This window comes from Schistocerca americana, chromosome 1, assembly GCF_021461395.2.
Source record: "Schistocerca americana isolate TAMUIC-IGC-003095 chromosome 1, iqSchAmer2.1, whole genome shotgun sequence".
Classification (NCBI taxonomy): Eukaryota; Metazoa; Arthropoda; class Insecta; order Orthoptera; family Acrididae; genus Schistocerca; species Schistocerca americana.
Genome location: NC_060119.1, coordinates 967383256 through 967401325, shown reverse-complemented (window position 1 = coordinate 967401325; position 18070 = coordinate 967383256). Strand labels below are relative to the sequence as shown.

Sequence of the window (18070 nt, the reverse complement as noted above, 5' to 3'; positions counted from 1 at the left end):
TTTGCCACCAATAACACCATTCCTCCCGTTTCCTCTAACTTTATAATCCCATTACGGTGCCGTGCTATATTTACCCATCTGCTCAGCACAGTACCTACAAAATCAACTTAAAAATATTTTTAGTCAGTTACAACTGCGCAAGCTTGCTAATTTCGACTCGTTACAGTGACCGTCTAATGTAGCAACTGTATCCCATCTGCCACAAGTTACATATTATCATGTCCGATTATGACTTGATAAATATACTTGTAATCCTGTCACGAAACGTCTGTCGCTACCATATCCTACTTCATTTAGGTGCTTCCTTCCACACACGCTATCACTTTACATAATTGTATCATTGACAATAGAGCAGTGAGCAGCAGCACCATAAAAAATAAACTATCAACCTTAATTTCCGACAAACGTTCATATAAAATGTAATAGTATTATTGTTAATTACTGCATACATTACTGCATACATATAGAATTTTATTAAGAAAAAAGTAAATTTAATAACCTTTATCTGAGCAAGAACAGTAATTATAGCTGCTGATGGCCTACCTGTATGCTTGGAAATTAAATAAAAAAAGTGCAATCAAAGATATTAAGAAACAAGTACTGATTCCGTACGGAATTTCATATAGGCTTTGTAATGCATATTGCACTATCGCGTGACTCTTGCCGAGTAAGTAATTGCTAGTAATTACAAAAACAGTACATCCCACTGATCCGTAAGACGGGGAACAAAAAGCCATAACCTTGGAACCCAAGTTTTCTATAACTCTGTCAACCATCTAACCGAAGATCTAAGGATGTGATTATGGGAACTGTGATTCACTTGTGCTAGTAAATACCACGAAAGAAATCAGTTAACTCATTTCCTTCCTTACTAAATTTCAAATATTCATTTTCCATGAAAAGCCTAACAAGAGTTCTTGAGCTTCGTAAAAATTGATCCTGAAGGGGGCCGCGATGGAAATATTGCTCTTTTGACCGGTGTAAGACCATTCATAGAACTTAATGTGTTTTAGTGTATACTTCGCAAATGTGTGTTGCTGTTGCTGAAACTGGAACTTAAAAGACAAATAATTAATCATTCAATCAAGACCATGCTTCGAAACACAAACTTACGTCTATGCAGGTACACACACTAACGGAACACATAGAGAAAAGTGGGCGTACAGCTAAAGAATTGTAGACACCAATTGATGTAAAATACTGATATTTACCTTTCAAAATGTTCAAATGTGTGTGAATTTCTAAGAGACCAAACTGCTGAGGTCATCGGTCCCTAGACTTACACACAACTTAAACTAACTTAAACTAACTTACACTAAGAATAACACACACAACCACGCCCGAGGGAGGACTCGAACCTCCGGCGCGAGGGGCCGCGTAGTCAGTGACACTCCGCGCGGCGTATACACTTACCTTTACCACAGTAGTCATCACTGATAAGATATCCTACAGTTGCAAAACTTTTTATTTCCTAAGAGGAAAGCACAACCTGGTTTCGGGACCTGGGTGCCTTCTTTAGGTGCATATCAAATTTGATTTCATAAAAGTCGAATAACAGAGATAAAATTAGGCTAAAATAGTGCATCCCTGGTACGTGGCGTAACACAGGAGGCCGTCTCAGTTCCTAAGCAGCCCAATAGTTTCTAGCAGAGAGGGAGAAGGGTCCAGATTTAATGGCGTGCCAAATGAGGAATAACATAGGTGGTCTTTCAAACATAGGTCTGAATACAACTCATCAAGTCTGTGCCAAGCTCACACCAAAGTTGAAATGCCGGCTGGAGAGGTTGTGCTGCCGTATCCAAATGCTTGGCACGGCGTGGTAGGTGTCAATGCAGCACTGTGTTTGAAAGAGGGCCTTTCTAACTTTATGCGGATCCATATTTGGCACGACCTTATGCCCGGACTCCTGTCCTGCTCTGCGAGAGCCTTTCCAGCAAGCCTAGGAATAGAAAGGGTCTCATGTTTTATGCCTTGTACCAGGACGCACTATTTTAACCTACTTTTATCTCTGTCATTCGAATTGTATGGACTCACATGTTACATGCACCTGAAGGTGACACATTGATCCCGAAACTGGATTGTGATGATTTTTGGTTTGTGGGGCTCTCAGATGCGCGGTCATCAGCGCCCGTACAAAGTCCTAATTTTTACACAGTCCAACTTTTTCACCAAATCCAATATAGCCACTGCAACGAATGATGATGATGATGATGATGATGAAATGAGGAGGACAACAAAAAACACCCAGTCCCACGGCAGAGAAAATCCCCAACTCGACCGGAAATCGAACTCGGGACCCCGTGATCCAGAGACAGAAACACACACCACTAGACCATGAGCTGCGGACGAAACTGGGTTGTGCTGCCCTTTTAGGAAATAAAAAAGATTTGCAGCTGTAGCGGATCTTATCGTTGATGATGAATATCAATAGATGTGGATGTCCCGTCAAGAGAAACATAGTTCTCTGTGTTCTGAACAATAGAAGGAATCAGAAGCAGTCACATGTAGATCTTACAGTCTCCCAGTTAGGCGAACTATCGTGTCGTATCGTCTTTAAACGTGTAACGCTGTTCAGTTGTAATTCATTGTGGCCCACTTGTGAAGTATGATCGTCGTCTCAGCGGAAGTAGGTTGTTCCTCTGCACTGCTGACAACTAATCTGTGCCCCATGCACTCTCTGTCTACAGGCAATATGGGTTAATGGGGGGCATTGACATGCTGACTGATGACAGCTGCCAAAGAGGTCGACCGAAGCCGAAAGTTCTTTCTTGCATCGACAACGGCAACTACAACGACCTAGATAACAACTCGTAAAACTGCGTTTTTAAGGTCGATCTTTCTCACCCGTTAGGTGGCACCCTTGTAATCCGTCTTTGACCCCTCGCAAATGTGATGAGTACAAGGAATAAACTCGTAATAATCCACGGGAGACAAACTCTTCACTAAACGCTCACTAAAGATGCCCAAGGCTTGGCAGTCCTAACTGCGCATCAGCTGCTACTTCATAGAATACTGCGCTAAATTATCTGTAGTACCATGAAGGAATCACCAGGAAACGAAAAAATGGATACAGCACTACACGGCTGTAAATAAAAGACTGGGGCTTTCGATTAAAGCTCCATATCACTTTTAACTGCAGCTATATTTTCTACGGCCTTCGCACACTTTAGGTATTACACGCTAAGTTTGTTCGCACCGATGAGAGGACCAAACGAAAGACGGATTTATGTGTTTTTTTTTTTTGTATTTATCTTACGTGCAGTTCAGAACTAAAATATATCTCTCACAACGCAGACGCAACTGTAAAAAATTATCTATAAAATCGAATTCGATTTTTCCGGCATCGTTTAATAGGCTAATGCAAGATAGACGTTTCTCGACAAGCAATGTGGCTCTGTGGTGGAGCGCATCCCCGCTGATTTGAGTCTTTCAGTCTTGGTGGAATCGAATTTTGAAACAAAGGTGCATGATCTATGAGCAATTACGTGAAGCACAAAAAAGCTATGCAATCTTGTTTAATGGTCTTCTATACAGGGAGGGTAAGTAAGAATTTTTCTTTCAACCCGGCCGCGGTGGTCTAGCGGTTCTAGGCGCTCAGTCCGGAACCGCGCGACTGCTACGGTCGCAGATTCGAATCCTGCCTCGGGTATGGATGTGTGTGATGTCCTTAGGTTATTTAGGTTTAAGTAGTTCTAAGTTCTACGGGACTGATAACCACAGATGTTAAGTCCGATAGTGCTCAGAGCCATTTGAACGATTTTTTTTTCTTTCAAATGAAAATTAGTTTTTTGTGAGCAATATATAATTACAAACAAGAAGGCGAACATTTTTCGTAAAATGACTATTAGATGTGTTAATTAGCATATAACTGATGAATTTTATATTTAAATCACTTACTTAATCGAACTGAATGAGAAAAACGGGAAAAAATACCTAAACGAGACTGTTTCTAGCGATTACCAATCCTGTGCGTCTTATGAGTTCTATACTTCACGTAAGTCCTCGTGGAACAAGCTCCTTTATTTTAAAATATGATTACAGTTGGAATCGCACTCATATCTCCCAATCAGCGAGAGACCACTCCACAACAGAACCACATTGCTTGTCGAAAGACGTCTACCTTATTTTAACATATTAAACATGATCGGAAATCTTCGAAGTCGATTTTCTCGAGAATTTCTTAGAGTTACAACGAACCGCTTTGGGAGAGCTCACAATATCAGTACAATAAATTAAAAAAAAAAAATCAGAAATCCGACTGCCGTGTGGTCCTCTCAGGAGACCGACGTTTCCTTGTACTAAGTGCTGCAGCATCCTTCTAGGTCAGCTGGCCAATGATAGCACCTTGATGGCATTGCTAATCAACAGACAACCCTCTGAAAGTGAAGCAGTGGTAGCTTCACGCTATGACTGCTGATCGCTACGAGACTGACCTGTGTAGCGGCAGCCGTAGAGTTCGACGCGCATGCAGGCGGTCCTGGGGTAGTGGCTGAAGGGCAGGAAGCGAACGCGCGAGGCGAACACGGCCGGCTCCAGGTCCACCCGCGACTCCGTGTACGTGTTCGTGTTGCCTGGGAGCACCTGCGGAATCATTACACAGTAAGGACGTGGTTAGTGTCTTCTGACAGTTTCTTCATCAGCAGTCTGTGGAGCATAAGACACACGGTAACAGGAATATGAACAGTATGTATCAGCTCAGCGTATAAGTAGAGGAAAGTTCCCTCCCAGCCCCCTCCCCCACTACCCACCCCCTACAAAGAGGAACACTTGGTTCTTGGCTCTGCAGCTCCTGAACTCTAGTGGAACCCATTGTGCGTATTATTTCAGGTGTCTAACGCCGTGTAGCAGAGTGCACCAATCACCCCCTTCACTTGTTATTTATTTGTTGGCCACTGTATTTTTTGATGGTGGAGAAAGGTTTTACATTGTGCTACATTTCTCGTTATTTCTTCTACATATTATCAGGTAATCCTTTATTTACCCGTTCTAGAATATTAAGGTTTCAGATAAATATTCATCGTTAAACTGAGAAATGCAATATGCAGGATGCAATAATGACAATATTGTGACACTGGAGGTACTGAGTAGCAGACGGACTTCAAAATCCAATGAAGCTTTCAATCAATTGGACAAAACGCCTTCTTCTGAATTAGATAACATACACACACACACACAAACACACTCATTCACGCAAACGCAGCTCATGCACTTCCATTGTCTCGGCAGCCAGAGACAATGGTCATGCGTGTATGAGTTGCGTTTGAGTTAATGCTGTGCGGCTGGTCCCGGCAGAGGTTCGAGTCCTCCCTCGGGCATGGGTGTGTTTGTTTGTCCTTAGGATAATTTAGGTTAAGTAGTGTGTAACTTTAAGGACTGATGACCATAGCAGTTAAGTCCCATAAGATTTCACACACTTTTGAAAATTTTTTTACGTTAATGTGGTGTCTGTACGTCGTACGTCGTCTAATTCGGAAGAAGAACTTCTGACTGAAAGCTTACTTGCTTAACAGTGTTTTTGTCGTGCCTGTCTGCGACTCAGCATCTCCACTATAGGGTTTGTAGTTAAACCGTTTTGTTTGGATGTTTGGTTAAGGTTAACAGCATGTTCGTTGCAGCTGCATAAACTGGATCCCTTCCGTTTCTTCAACATGACGCCCTACTGTGGTATGCGTACTGTAAGACCTTCGGTACACACACCATCAGATTATCTGACTTGTCGCTCTAACGAAGTAGGCGAGTGTCAGCAATATGTCTCGTGGTCATATTGTGGCGTGTTTATCTTCTGCCGTTAGGTCAGACGATAGAAATGCCACTTGCACGCTTAGAGTAGCCGATTGACGGTGACCAACTTTAAACAGAACTTGATTAATTTTCACACACATTTATTAAAATAATAACAAGCATAAAAATAACTTAACTTGGCTCTGGATGCTATTTACAATTGACAATCTGAAGTTCCTTTGGTCTTGGTACGTTAATCTTATTCTCACATACCTCTGATACATGACAAAAGTGTCTATTCATTTATCTTCATGGCTATGTACAGGAATATGGTAATCTTATTAGGCGCAGACTGAAACTTGACTACAGACTAATGCAGACTGACTAATCGAAGGTCTGTACACTCGTTATAATAGCTCGAGCGTTCAGGTATCACTGCGTGAGTGTGATCCGCGAAAAGAAAGGTTCTACGTTAGCAGCAATCTCATTGGCTGCGTTACATATTAATAGGCGGATCGGCGGAACCAGAATTTTGTCCGTCTCTAAGACAGCGCCATCTCGTAGTGCGGAGACGGACGAGCGCTGCGCCTGCGCTGTTGTGCTTAGCGGGGCACGCTCTATTGCGAAAGTTGTGTACGCGCTTACTACGCGGAACTATGTACACAACAGTTACCTAATCATGTTTAATGTTTGCTTCTACTAGTACAAACCCTTGTTATCTTGAAATCCTATTGCAAATTCGCAGAGGATAATGAGGAATGTTGATCAAAGAAAGTGCAGTCCTTCCTAAATCACTAAAGCTGTTGATGGACTTCAGAAAGAAAAGATTTATTGGAAGAATGCTAGAAAACAGTTTTATCTTCCAAAATGAAGTACGTTACACCAGAAGAAGCAGCAAGAACAAAACAACCAGACCTACAATTCTGAATAAAGATTTTGATGAATTTTACTGTTGTCTTGCTGTGGAAGCTTCTTCCCTGGGCTTACTCGTTGCGACTGGTGAAAAATGAACATGCAGCTGGCAGAGACATGTAACATTGAACGCCCTTTAAAAGATGAAATTCCTGGTGAAAAGTTAGTCTTTTTCCTTAAACGTCACAAAATTAAATTGTTCGAAAGAAAGCCAGCAGGAATATTCTATAGCAGGGTTCTTGCATTCAGCAAAGGAACCAAAGAGAAGTTCTATAACTTTCTGGAAGATATTATACTACACCAACTTTGAAACTAAATGATGTTTTCTCTAACTGAATATCATTTTCCAATTTTGTTTACTGCTATTTTGCTTATTTTTAGAAGGAATCCGATTTCGGCAACTTTTATTCAAACTCAAAGTGTAAGGTTCTTGCAAGTAATTTTTCTCATTATAACTTTCAATGATATTTCCTTGGAGTAAAATGTAAATTGTTATAACATTATAAAGTAAATATTACATGTTTTAAAATATAATTGTGTACTTTTTTGTACTTTTTAAAAATCAAAAACGAAATGAAGATCCGAATTTGGACACTTCCTCTACTCATTGCAGCCGAATGCTTTATACAAGGAAGTAACTACCCACGATACCGATATGTTTATCACATTTCTCCGCCTAGAAAGATGCAGAGCTTGTTTAGAGCAAGTAATCTCCTAATTATATTGCTTACATCTTATTCGGCAGTAGTTGTCAACATTTTTCGTGTCTCTTTAAAATTGCTTCTTGTCTTTTTTTCGCTTCCGTGCTGTTAGTGGCACCAAAGATAGAGCCCGGCCACTCACGGATGAAACTGACATGAGGGTAACAAGAAAAAGGATAAATGCTTAACCACTTTTTAAAATGTTCTTTTAAAAAGGAAAACCCTGGAGTATTGCCTCAGATTAAGTCTCGTACCACTGAAAAGATGGGTGAAATAGGTATTATTCTCAAAGGCGTAAGGAAACAGCTGAAATGATTAAAACCGAACAAAGCTCCAGGGCCCAATGGAATCCCTGTCAGGTTCTATGTCTAATGCCACGGAGTCAGCCACGCTCTTAATCTCTTAATTATAATCTATCACGTAGATCCTTCTATCCATCACCTTTGACATCCATTAGAGGTATCTTGAACCGAATGACCTCCTCAATTCCAAGCAGGATGGAATCCAAAAGTGCAGATCAGGTCGCACATTTCTCAAGTGAAGCACTGAAAGCAATGTATCAAGGCAATCAGGTAGATCCAGTAGTCCCCCTTATCCAACAAAGCATTTGACTCAGTACCTCACCTGCACTTATTATCAAATGTAGGATCGTATAGGGTATCAAGCGAAAATTACGACTAGGTTGAGGATTTTTTGGTATGTGGGACATTTTATCTTGAACGAAAAGTCATCGACAGCTGCAGAAGAAACTTGAGGTTTGCCGCAGTAAAGTGTGTTAGGATCCTAGCTATTCATACCGCATGTTAATGACACTGCTGACGATATTAGTCTAATGGCAACGTCAGACTTTTTGCAGACGATTCAATTATCTATAATGAAGTACGGTCTAAAAGGAGCTGCATAAGTATTCAGTTAGAGCTTGTTAAGATTTCAAAGTGATACAAATGTTGGCAACTTGCTTCAAATGTTCAGAAATGTAGAACTGCCACAAAATGAAAATATAAATGACTCACAGTTGTGATAGGTCAACTGATTCATATATCTGTGTGTAACACTTTGTAGGGATATGAAACGGGAAGATCACATAGGCTCAGTTGCTGGTAAACTAGGTGGCAGACTGCGATTCACTGGCAAAATACTATGGAAATGGAATCAGTCTACAGTGGAACTGCATAGAAAACACCGTCCTGAAACATTGAGGAGCTTTTACCAGATATGACTAACAAGGGATATTGAACGGATACGAAGGAGGACGGCACGGAAGGTCACAGGTTTGTTCGACCCATGGGAGATGTGTTTCGAAGCTGCTGAAAGAATGGAACTATTAAACGCAAACCATCCCGTGAAAAACTTACTAGAACCAGCTTTAAATTACAAAACTAGGACTATATGACAAACTCCAAATGTATTGCTCCGACAGGGATCCGGAATACAAGATTAATTAGTGGACGCACAGAGGCATTTAAGAAATTGTTCTTAACGTGTCCATACGTGAATAAAATGAAAAAAACCTAAGAATTGGTAAAATGGTACATAACGTCTGCCAAGCATTTCAGGGTGATTTGCAGAACATCAACGTAAAAATGATACTTATGTGTCAGTGATTTGTAGAAATTATTTTCAACCTATTTGTGGAGGTGTCCAACATGGGGAGACTTTTGGGAGGTAGTTGTTAAACGTAGGTACAACGTGTTTCGTAAGTTGCGTCTGTCATATTTCTACTATTTCGAAGGAAAGGTTTTACTGGGCTGAAATTGTCCTCAATGCAAAAATAGCCTTAAAAATTTCAGTGTTTTTACAGAGTTGCATTTTTCTAACCTTAGAAATGATTTAGCCTTCCTGTTACTATAATAAATGATTACATTTATTGTGTCATGACCTGTTTCGTTTTTTGAACATCGTCAGGGAGCTGAGCTGTGCTGAAATCATTGACATTAATGTCAGCTGTGCACTAAACATGAAAAAAAAGTTATTACGGAGGCTTATAGTTTAGGATGGAGTCTGAAGTACGACGGAACTTGACATCCACATGGAATTGTTTGCCCGCATCTCGTGGTCGTGCGGTAGCGTTCTCGCTTCCCACGCCCGGGTCCCCGGGTTCGATTCCCGGCGGGGTCAGGGATTTTCTCTGCCTCGTGATGGCTGGGTGTTGTGTGATGTCCTTAGGTTAGTTAGGTTTAAGTAGTTCTAAGTTCTAGGGGACTGATGACCTAAGATGTTAAGTCCCATAGTGCTCAGAGCCATTTGAACCATTTTTTTGGAATTGTTTTGCCGTTCTTAATCCATGGTCTTCCTCTACAGCTTTTATCGCTAACGTTTCACTCCGTCCTTAATTTAACGGTTCTTTGACGCCTCATGTAACCCATAAGCAGTACCCTAATTTAGTCAACAGGAGAAATGTATTCGCAACTGCGAATATTGTAAGACTTCAGCCGTAGAATTTGTTAGTGACATACGAAAAGATTAGTATTTTAGTCAAGTTGTGCCGTAATATCTTTTCTTCCAGATTCCATTCGGTATCTATTCATTGGTTATCTGATCACTCACCTAATCTTCAGCACTCTTCTGTGACACCACATTTAATAAATTTTTCTTCTCCCCTTGATTGTACTGTTTATCTTCATGTTCCATTTCCGTCTTAAGCAGTACTGCAGAAGAACTCCTTCACAAAAGACATCCTAGAATTTAAATATTTTTGGATATTAATATACTTCTTTTTTTTTCAGAAAAACCTTACTTCTGCCAATCAGCTCTGTATATCCTCTTTATCTCTACAGTCGACAGCTACTTTGCTGTCCATATGGCAAAATAACTGGTATCTTTGATTTATATAAATTAATACCGTAGGAGAATTGTGTACCTTCGGTGGGACTTGGGTACCATCCTTTACTCATTTTGTACAGTGGGAGAAACCGCCTTAAAACCACATGCAGGCTGGCCGGTACACAGAACCTCGTCGTTAATCCTCCGGGAAGATTCAATCCGGGGTCGTTGCAACGCCTTTACACGCAAGGCTATGCAGACGAGATAAGTGACAGAAAGAAAGCAGACTAAGATTGAATCTGAAATCTTCGATATTCTTGTCTGACACCAGCTTAGCATCCAATCAAATAAATAAAATATGAAGTTGGCAATTTCAGTTTCGACACGAGCGGAGTATGTCATTCTTCTAACGTTTATGGAAATACCAGTTCAGCAGTTTCCTTAAATAAATTAAGTTAAATGGCAAAAAAGTATTGGTTTCGAGATCAAGAATGAGATTCCCACGCCCCCAGTGAATACGAATGTCGTCCTATGTTAACTGAGCCTCCATCTTCATCCTTTTATGTAGACTGACGCTCGATTTCGATGGTTTTTCTGTTTACACAGTTTAGGAAATACATCCATGAACGCTGTTTTGCCACTATCAATAAAAGCTGAGTTGTAGAACAGTAGTTTACACTAGAATGATCCTTGTGGGACTTCCATCCTTTCTTTATGTTTTCTCCCAGTTTGTTTCATATGTTGGATTGTTTGAGAGTGCTGCAAAAGCTTGTTGTCATCTACCCCTAAATAAATTAATATCGTATTCGTACAAGTGCCACGTACGAACTTACGTGTCAACCTTACTTCCTGTTAATTCAAGAAGTTTTACGTTGGCCTCACATGAGTTTAATGGACTCCATTCTACAGCTCGCTGCCCTTTCAGAATCCAAATGGTCCACCGGCAATGAATCACGTGTCCTCCGCAACAAAAACCATCGGCAATAAGCACTAGAGCAAAGAGACAGTCGGTACCAAGTATCTCTTAAACGTTGCGCTAGAAAGGACACATATGTCGCTGTCTGTCGCTGATTGACGAACACTAACAAAGATTTTTTTTCTAAATTGGAATATTTTTTTAAATTATTACGTTTACGACAGAAAACGTGAATTGTTCCTACATCTAACATGGAACCTTCATATGTTTATCTTCCCACGTAATCCGTCAGCACTGAAACGGACTCTTTGTGTCTACGTGTGATGTGCATTTCGAGAAGCTGAGTTCAAGACACCTTACAAGTGGAGTGTAACGTCTTCTTTTGCCCTGATAAGATGGCGACACATCGAACAGCTTTCATTCCGCCTGTACCTCGTCTCCTACCTTCCAAACTTCACAGAAGCTCTAGTGCGTACCTTGCGGAACAAACGCCTGGAAGAAAGGATACTGCGGAGACATGCCTTAGCCACAATCTGAGGGACGTTTGCAGGATGAAATTTTCACTTTGCTGCGGAGTGTGCGCTGATATGAAACTTGGGTAGCTCAGATGGTAGAAAACTCTTCTGCGAAAGGCAAAGGTCCCGATTTCGAGTCTCGGTCCAGTACACAGTTTTACCTTTCAACGTAATCTATCGTATCGACTTCAGTACAGATCAATCTTACATCATAAATTACATCGCAAAAAGTAAGTTTATAAATATGAAATCGTTGTCTCTGCGAGAACTTTATGTCGCACGCTGCAACAGGTCACAGATCAAAGCCGCTATCTCTCAGTTCAGCCCCCCCCCCCCCCTCCCTTCCCCCCTCGACCAGTCTAGCCAGCTGAAAGGTGGGTGCTCTCTCTCTCTCTCTCCGGGCTACGCCCCTGTGCGGCGGTAGATGGCAGCAGCTGCAGCAGCTTCAGCGAAGGCACTCACCTCTTTGCCGCTGCTGGGCCGGTAGCGCACCCACTTGTTGAGCGCGGGCCGCCAGTACTCGAGCAGGAAGTTCTCGGCGAACTCGCGGCCCTGGCCGTTGCCGAAGCGGCCCTGCGTTTCGACGGCGGTCACCAGGTGCACGTCGCGCAGCTCCACCTGCAGCCACTCCACCGGCTCCGACGTCACCTGCCGCTTCGGACACCACGCGCCGCCGTTCCGGTCCGTCCGCACACTGGCGACAGACAACGCCACAACCTCTCAGCCTCGTCTGCCGTCCGTTCCCACAAACAGCGCAATAATTAGTAGTCCTGTACGTATAGCGCATACCACCTAATAGGAGCCTTATAGCACTAGATGAGATCATTAAAACTATTTCCCAAAATATAAGTCTTTAATTTTTGAACAAAAATTTTTCGGATGAAGTCTCTTTTAGGGCTTAGAGTCTTAGAGAAAGCTCCAGACCAGGTATGGTAAGGTCCTCCAGTATTACCAACAGACTGAACGCTCCGGGGGTAAGGATAAGTGTTGTTAGCAACACACATCAACAGATTCCCTGAGGTAGCATCTTTCCATTTAAGATATAACAGATTTTCCACTTGATTACCATGAGATTCTAGCTTGCCAACCTGATTGTTCCACAGATCATGAATACGACACTTCGTAATGATGTGGAACGTGTCAGGTTAATAAAAGGTGTCCATACAAGATATATTACAAAAAATATTACATGACACTTAATTTTTTTCTTTTTTTGGGTTGGGGAAATTACCCAATTACTACATCCAAATTTTCATCTAATGAGTAGAAGGTGTTGCCATCCAGAAATTCTTTTAATTTCCTTTTAAATGCTATATGGCTATCTGTCAGACTTTTGATGCTATTAGGTAAGTGACCAAAGACTTTTGTGGCAGCATAATTTACCCCTTTCTAAGCCAAAGTTAGATTTGACCTTGAGCAGTGAAGATCATCCTTTCTGCTAGTGTTGTAGCCATGTACACTGCTGTTACTTTTGAATTCGTTCGGATTGTTAATAACAAATTTCATAAGTGAATATATATATATATATATATATATATATATATATATATATATATATATATATTGTGAGGCTACAGTGAAGATCTCTAGCTCTTTAAATAAGTGTCTGCAGGATGATCTTGGATGAGCTCCAGCAATTATTCTGATTACACGCTTTTGTGCAATGAACACTCTTTCACTCAATGATGAGTTACCCCAGAATATGATGCCATACGAAAGCAGAGAATGAAAATAGGCGTGGTAAGGTAATTTACTGAGATGTATATCACCAAAATTTGCAATGATCCTAATAGCGTAAGTAGCTGAACTCAAACGTTTCAGCAGATCCTCAGTGTGTTTTTTCCATTACAACCCCTCATCAGTGCATACACCTAGAAATTTTGAATATTCTACCTTAGCTACCGATTTCTGATTGAAGTCTATATTTATTAATCGTGTCATTCCATGTACTGTGTGGAACTGTATATACTGTGTTTTCTCAAAGTTTAATAAGAGCCCATTTGCAGAGAACCACTTAATGATTTTCTGAATAACATCGTTTACAATTTCACCAGTTAATTGTTCTCTGTTGGGTGTGATAGCTATACTTGTATTGTCGGCAGTGCTCCTCTGTAATTATATTAATTGGCCACAACTGTGTGCCGGCCAGTGACGCGAACTTTTCATTTCTATTGAAGATTAAGTAGACGTGTACCTCTAAGCCCTGAAGAAACTGCCGCTTCTGTTCTCGTATTGCTTTAGAATTAGCAATGTTATAACATCTTACAACTGCACGCAGTATCTACGATAGAACTTATTTTTCGTCTCAAAGGTTATAGTGTTACACTTTACAGGTCACAGTCCCTATGAACCATCTACATCTACATCGATGCTCTGCAATTCACATTTAAAAGTACCCGACAGAAGGTTCATCGAACCACCTTCACAATAGTTCTCTATTACTGCAATCTCGTACAGCACGCGGAAAAAACGAACATCTATACCTTTCCGTGCGAGCTCTGATATCCGTTACTTTATTATAATGATCGTTTCTGCCTATGTAAGTCGGCGTCAACAAAACATTTTCGCTTTCTGAGGAAAAACTAGTGGCTGAAATTTCGTGAGAAGATTCTATCACAACGGAAAACGCCTTTGTTTAATGATGGCCACCCCAAATCCTGAATCATCTCAGTGACACTCTCTCCCCTGTTTCGCGATAACACAAAACGTACTGCCCTTCTTTGAACTTTCTGGATGTAATCCATCAATCCTATCTGGAAAGGATCACACAGATCTCCTACCGTGCAGCACTGTTCTAAAAGAGGACGGACAAGTATAGTATAGGCACTCTCTTTAGTAGATCTGTTACTTTTCTAAGTGTCCTGCCAATGAAACGCAGTCTTTGGTTAAGCTTTCTAACAATATTTTCTATGTGCTCCTTCCAATTTAAGTTGTTTATAATTCTAATTCCTATGTATTTATTTGATTTTACGGCCTTTGGATTTTTATCGTGTAACCAGAGTTTACATGCGTGTCCATCTGTTAAATAATCTGATAGGTGAGCAAATGTAACTCGTAATGACCGGTTTCGCCTCTGATATTACAGTACTGCTTTTTACTCATTATTTACAAGGCAATGCAACGGCTCCGTACAGCGTGATTTTGTAACTGCCATGAGTTGTCACGTCACTCAGTAATATAATAAACGAATGAAAATTCAACAAGAAACATCCACATAAAACATCCATATAACGAACACTTAACTGTGTAGACTCACATTATTGTTACAAACTAGCTAAGGTGATACTTCTGAACGCTAAGAATTTTGGGGAATTGGTGTGCTGGTGGTAACTGCGTAGCAGTTAGAAGAAGGACACACGCACAACTGAAAAACACACTATAACAGATAAAAACTTTTAATTTGAAGCTAAGAAAAAAGTAGGAATAGAGTGGTAAGACATGAAAACAAAAAACCATCCATAATGCTTGTAAATCTTGAAGAGCACAATTTTTGGAGGTACCATCATATTTATAGTAGGCCTATGTGTAAATTATTTACTGTCCCTTCGTAAAGCCTAGAATGATGCAGAATTCTACCTTTCTTTTCAGCATTTAAGTATTTATTTTATACGACTAAAAAGAAATAAATGTTGTCCAAATTTCCATTACACCATTTGCTACATTTAGTTTTTCAATTCAGCAGAAGAACGGTAATCCTCGTCCGTTCGTAAGTGGACTTCAGAGTACTTTTATTCATAAATATCGACAGGCAGTTGAAACACACAGCCACTATCGTGACCGTCGAGAAATTCCATTCGGAAACTCTTTCCTTTCAGTAGCGTATCACATGCTAGTCTAGTAGTACGAAACAAATGCTGATCACGAACAAAACAAGTTGTTACCCACGGGCCATTTTTTTAAAACCTGTTAACTGGCCGTCTCAGACCCACATACGGGCAAGTTAATTAAGCTCTAAAGTGAAACTGATACGGCTGGTAAAAGAATCTTGATATCTTCATACATGTTTCCAGACAGGGCTTGTTTTAGCGCCACGGAAAAATGTGTAACCTCGCTGGCCGTTTCTCTTGGAAGGATTTGCTGCTTTTCTCGCTCCTCGTGGCTTTAATGTTACGGCCGCCTGGGTACTTATACGCTCGGCCAAGCTGAACTAATGTTTACCGACGTTTTATCTGCCGCTCCTAGTTGTTTGGAGGAAGTCGTTGACCTCTGCGCGCAACAATTACCGTTAAAAACCGTGACTAAATGTTTTGCGGCCGTTGTAGTTTCTTTACGTGCTAATAACGCCTTCCGCGCAACCTGTGAGAAAAAAATATAAAAGAAACGTAAAGTTGTTTTGAAACATTGAAAGACAAATAGCGAACAGGAGACAGACGGAAGTGCTGTTAGGGAACGTTGTGGTAAGCAGTCCAGAGGCTGACAATTTCATGAAAAAAAAACCCACAAGGTGGTGGTAATGATGCCTTTCATTAAGATATCTATACTAAAGACCGTATTGTGAGCTCTGAAGAGTTACTGTGGTCTCTGCCAGGTAATTACCGAGCGAAATTAAGTTACCGAACGAAATTGTCGAAAAACCGGCCAAATGTTTAAAATGCGGGGCAAAGCATTATTCACATTTTCAAAGATGAAAATACAGAAACGTAAGCCTGCTTCGTAGATGCCAGTTAATAATTTGTTATGAAACTCGCAATCTAAGATGTTGCCATGTCTTTGTCTAGGGATTACTTGCATGTGTTTTCTACGCAGTACCACAGGGTTATTCAGCTTTAAACGTTGAAACTCCCCGTTGCGTCACGTTTACACTCTTAAAGCTCTGAGTCAATAAGGAAGATTCTTCTAGTGATTTAATGTACATGATCCGTAATGTTCCAGCTCCATGATGTAGTACATCATCTCGCGACTATTTATTTCAGCCTATCTAGTGGGGAAAGCTAATGGGCAGCCAAGAGATACCCAAAACGTTAGAACCATGGAAGCAGTAAGAATGAATTTCATTCATTAAATATTGGTGACAGACGACAATTGGGTGCCGCACCGTGACCCCAACACCGAACCCTGCCTTACCGACTAAGCAATTCGGCCGCTATTCACGGCCCACCCTCACAGCCTCTTTTCTGTCAATACATCTCTCATACTTTCGAAACTTCTCAGTTCTCTTGCGCACATTGCTGGACAGCAACTCCTGAAAGGGAGGATCTTGCTGCGAAGCGATTTAGCCGCAGCCTACGATTTTTTCTGTAATTAATCTTTCATCCTGCAGTGAAATGTGAGAAATACGTGAAATGCTGTGAAATATTAATCAGAGACCTTTAACGCACGTAATAGAAGTTCAATTTCTATCACTGTCCTCAACGTTTCAACTTAGGTGGACCATCTACAGTGGTAGTTAAAAAAAAAAAAAAGGTTCAAATGGCTCTGAGCACTATGGGACTTAACTTCAGAGGTCATCAGTCCCCTAGAACTTAGAACTACTTAAATCTAAGTAACCTAAGGACATCACACACATCCATGCCCGAGGCAGGATTCGAACCTGCGACCGTAGCGGTCACGCGGTTCCAGACTATGGCGCCTAGAACCGCTCGGCCACCCGGGCCGGCAGTGGTAGTTCAACAGTATTCACTGACAAAGAATTTGAACTAGTTTACCATTTATATATTTCTTAACTTCCAGTATTACAAGTAAAACGTCTAAAAACACAACATAGCAATTTGAAAATTAACTCTCACTGTCAATAATAACTGCAAATAAATTATAACCTCTGAATAAATTTCATTAAATGAAGCACGAAATCTTATGTAGATGTTATACGAGTGCCTCAGGTTTGCCAGGAAATTTCAGTGAATTATCATTATTGTTTGTATAACAAAATTACTGCTAGCAGGTTTTGGTTACCAGGAAGCCGTAAGAAATCATATCTGTTATTGACGTTTACTCTCTCCCTCATGGATTCCTCGACTGAAATCTTTGGCTTATCTTATTTCGTTACCCAGCGACGAGTTTAGCTGCCTCTAGTAATTGCTGAACAGATCACGATTCCTTGAATTACAATATTACCGTCTAAATCACATTGATTCATAAATGACCACTGGTGTAGGAGGACAGTTGGGGAAAGTGAACTACCGATAAAATTTTCGTTCTTGTTTTTTAACAGTGAACGGTGCTGAAATTTGTCGTTGTAAATAAGTTTTTTTTTTTGTTGATACGTTACTCCACAAACTTAGATCGGAACCATAGCTAAGCGTGTGGGGAAAAACTTCGAAATTCATTGACTGTTTCGTTTTCCACTGCGAATCACATTCACTTGCCTTCAAAATTCCCAGTGGCGATTTTTGCTTCATATTTGCTACTTACCTACCGACCCACGGAAAACAGGAATCAACACATCCATGGTTGTTGGATTAAACTTGTATTAATTTAACGAGAAAAAGTTAAAACTAGTCAAAAATTCTAAGAATCGTGAAGACCGCCAAGAATGAACACATCAGCGTTACATGTTTAATAACCAAATTGTGTGCGTTTAGGCATTCTCGTTAGTCGTTGTA

At 40.7% G+C, this 18070-nt stretch overlaps 1 protein-coding gene and 1 non-coding gene across 2 annotated transcripts in view; both read right to left on the bottom strand.

The window, feature by feature from the left end:
* Nucleotides 1–18070, bottom strand: part of LOC124595579 (discoidin domain-containing receptor tyrosine kinase B-like) — a 195109-nt gene that overhangs the window by 61101 nt on the left and 115938 nt on the right. Inside the window, exons 4-5 of the mRNA XM_047134373.1 lie at nt 11991–12222; nt 4434–4581 (exon numbers count right to left, since the gene is read on the bottom strand). Coding sequence (XP_046990329.1) covers nt 4434–4581; nt 11991–12222 — 380 coding nt within the window. The remainder of the gene's footprint in view (nt 1–4433; nt 4582–11990; nt 12223–18070) is intronic.
* Nucleotides 17038–17121, bottom strand: Trnas-gga. The gene is given in 2 exon segments: nt 17038–17072; nt 17082–17121. It is a non-coding gene; the product is annotated as a tRNA-Ser (tRNA).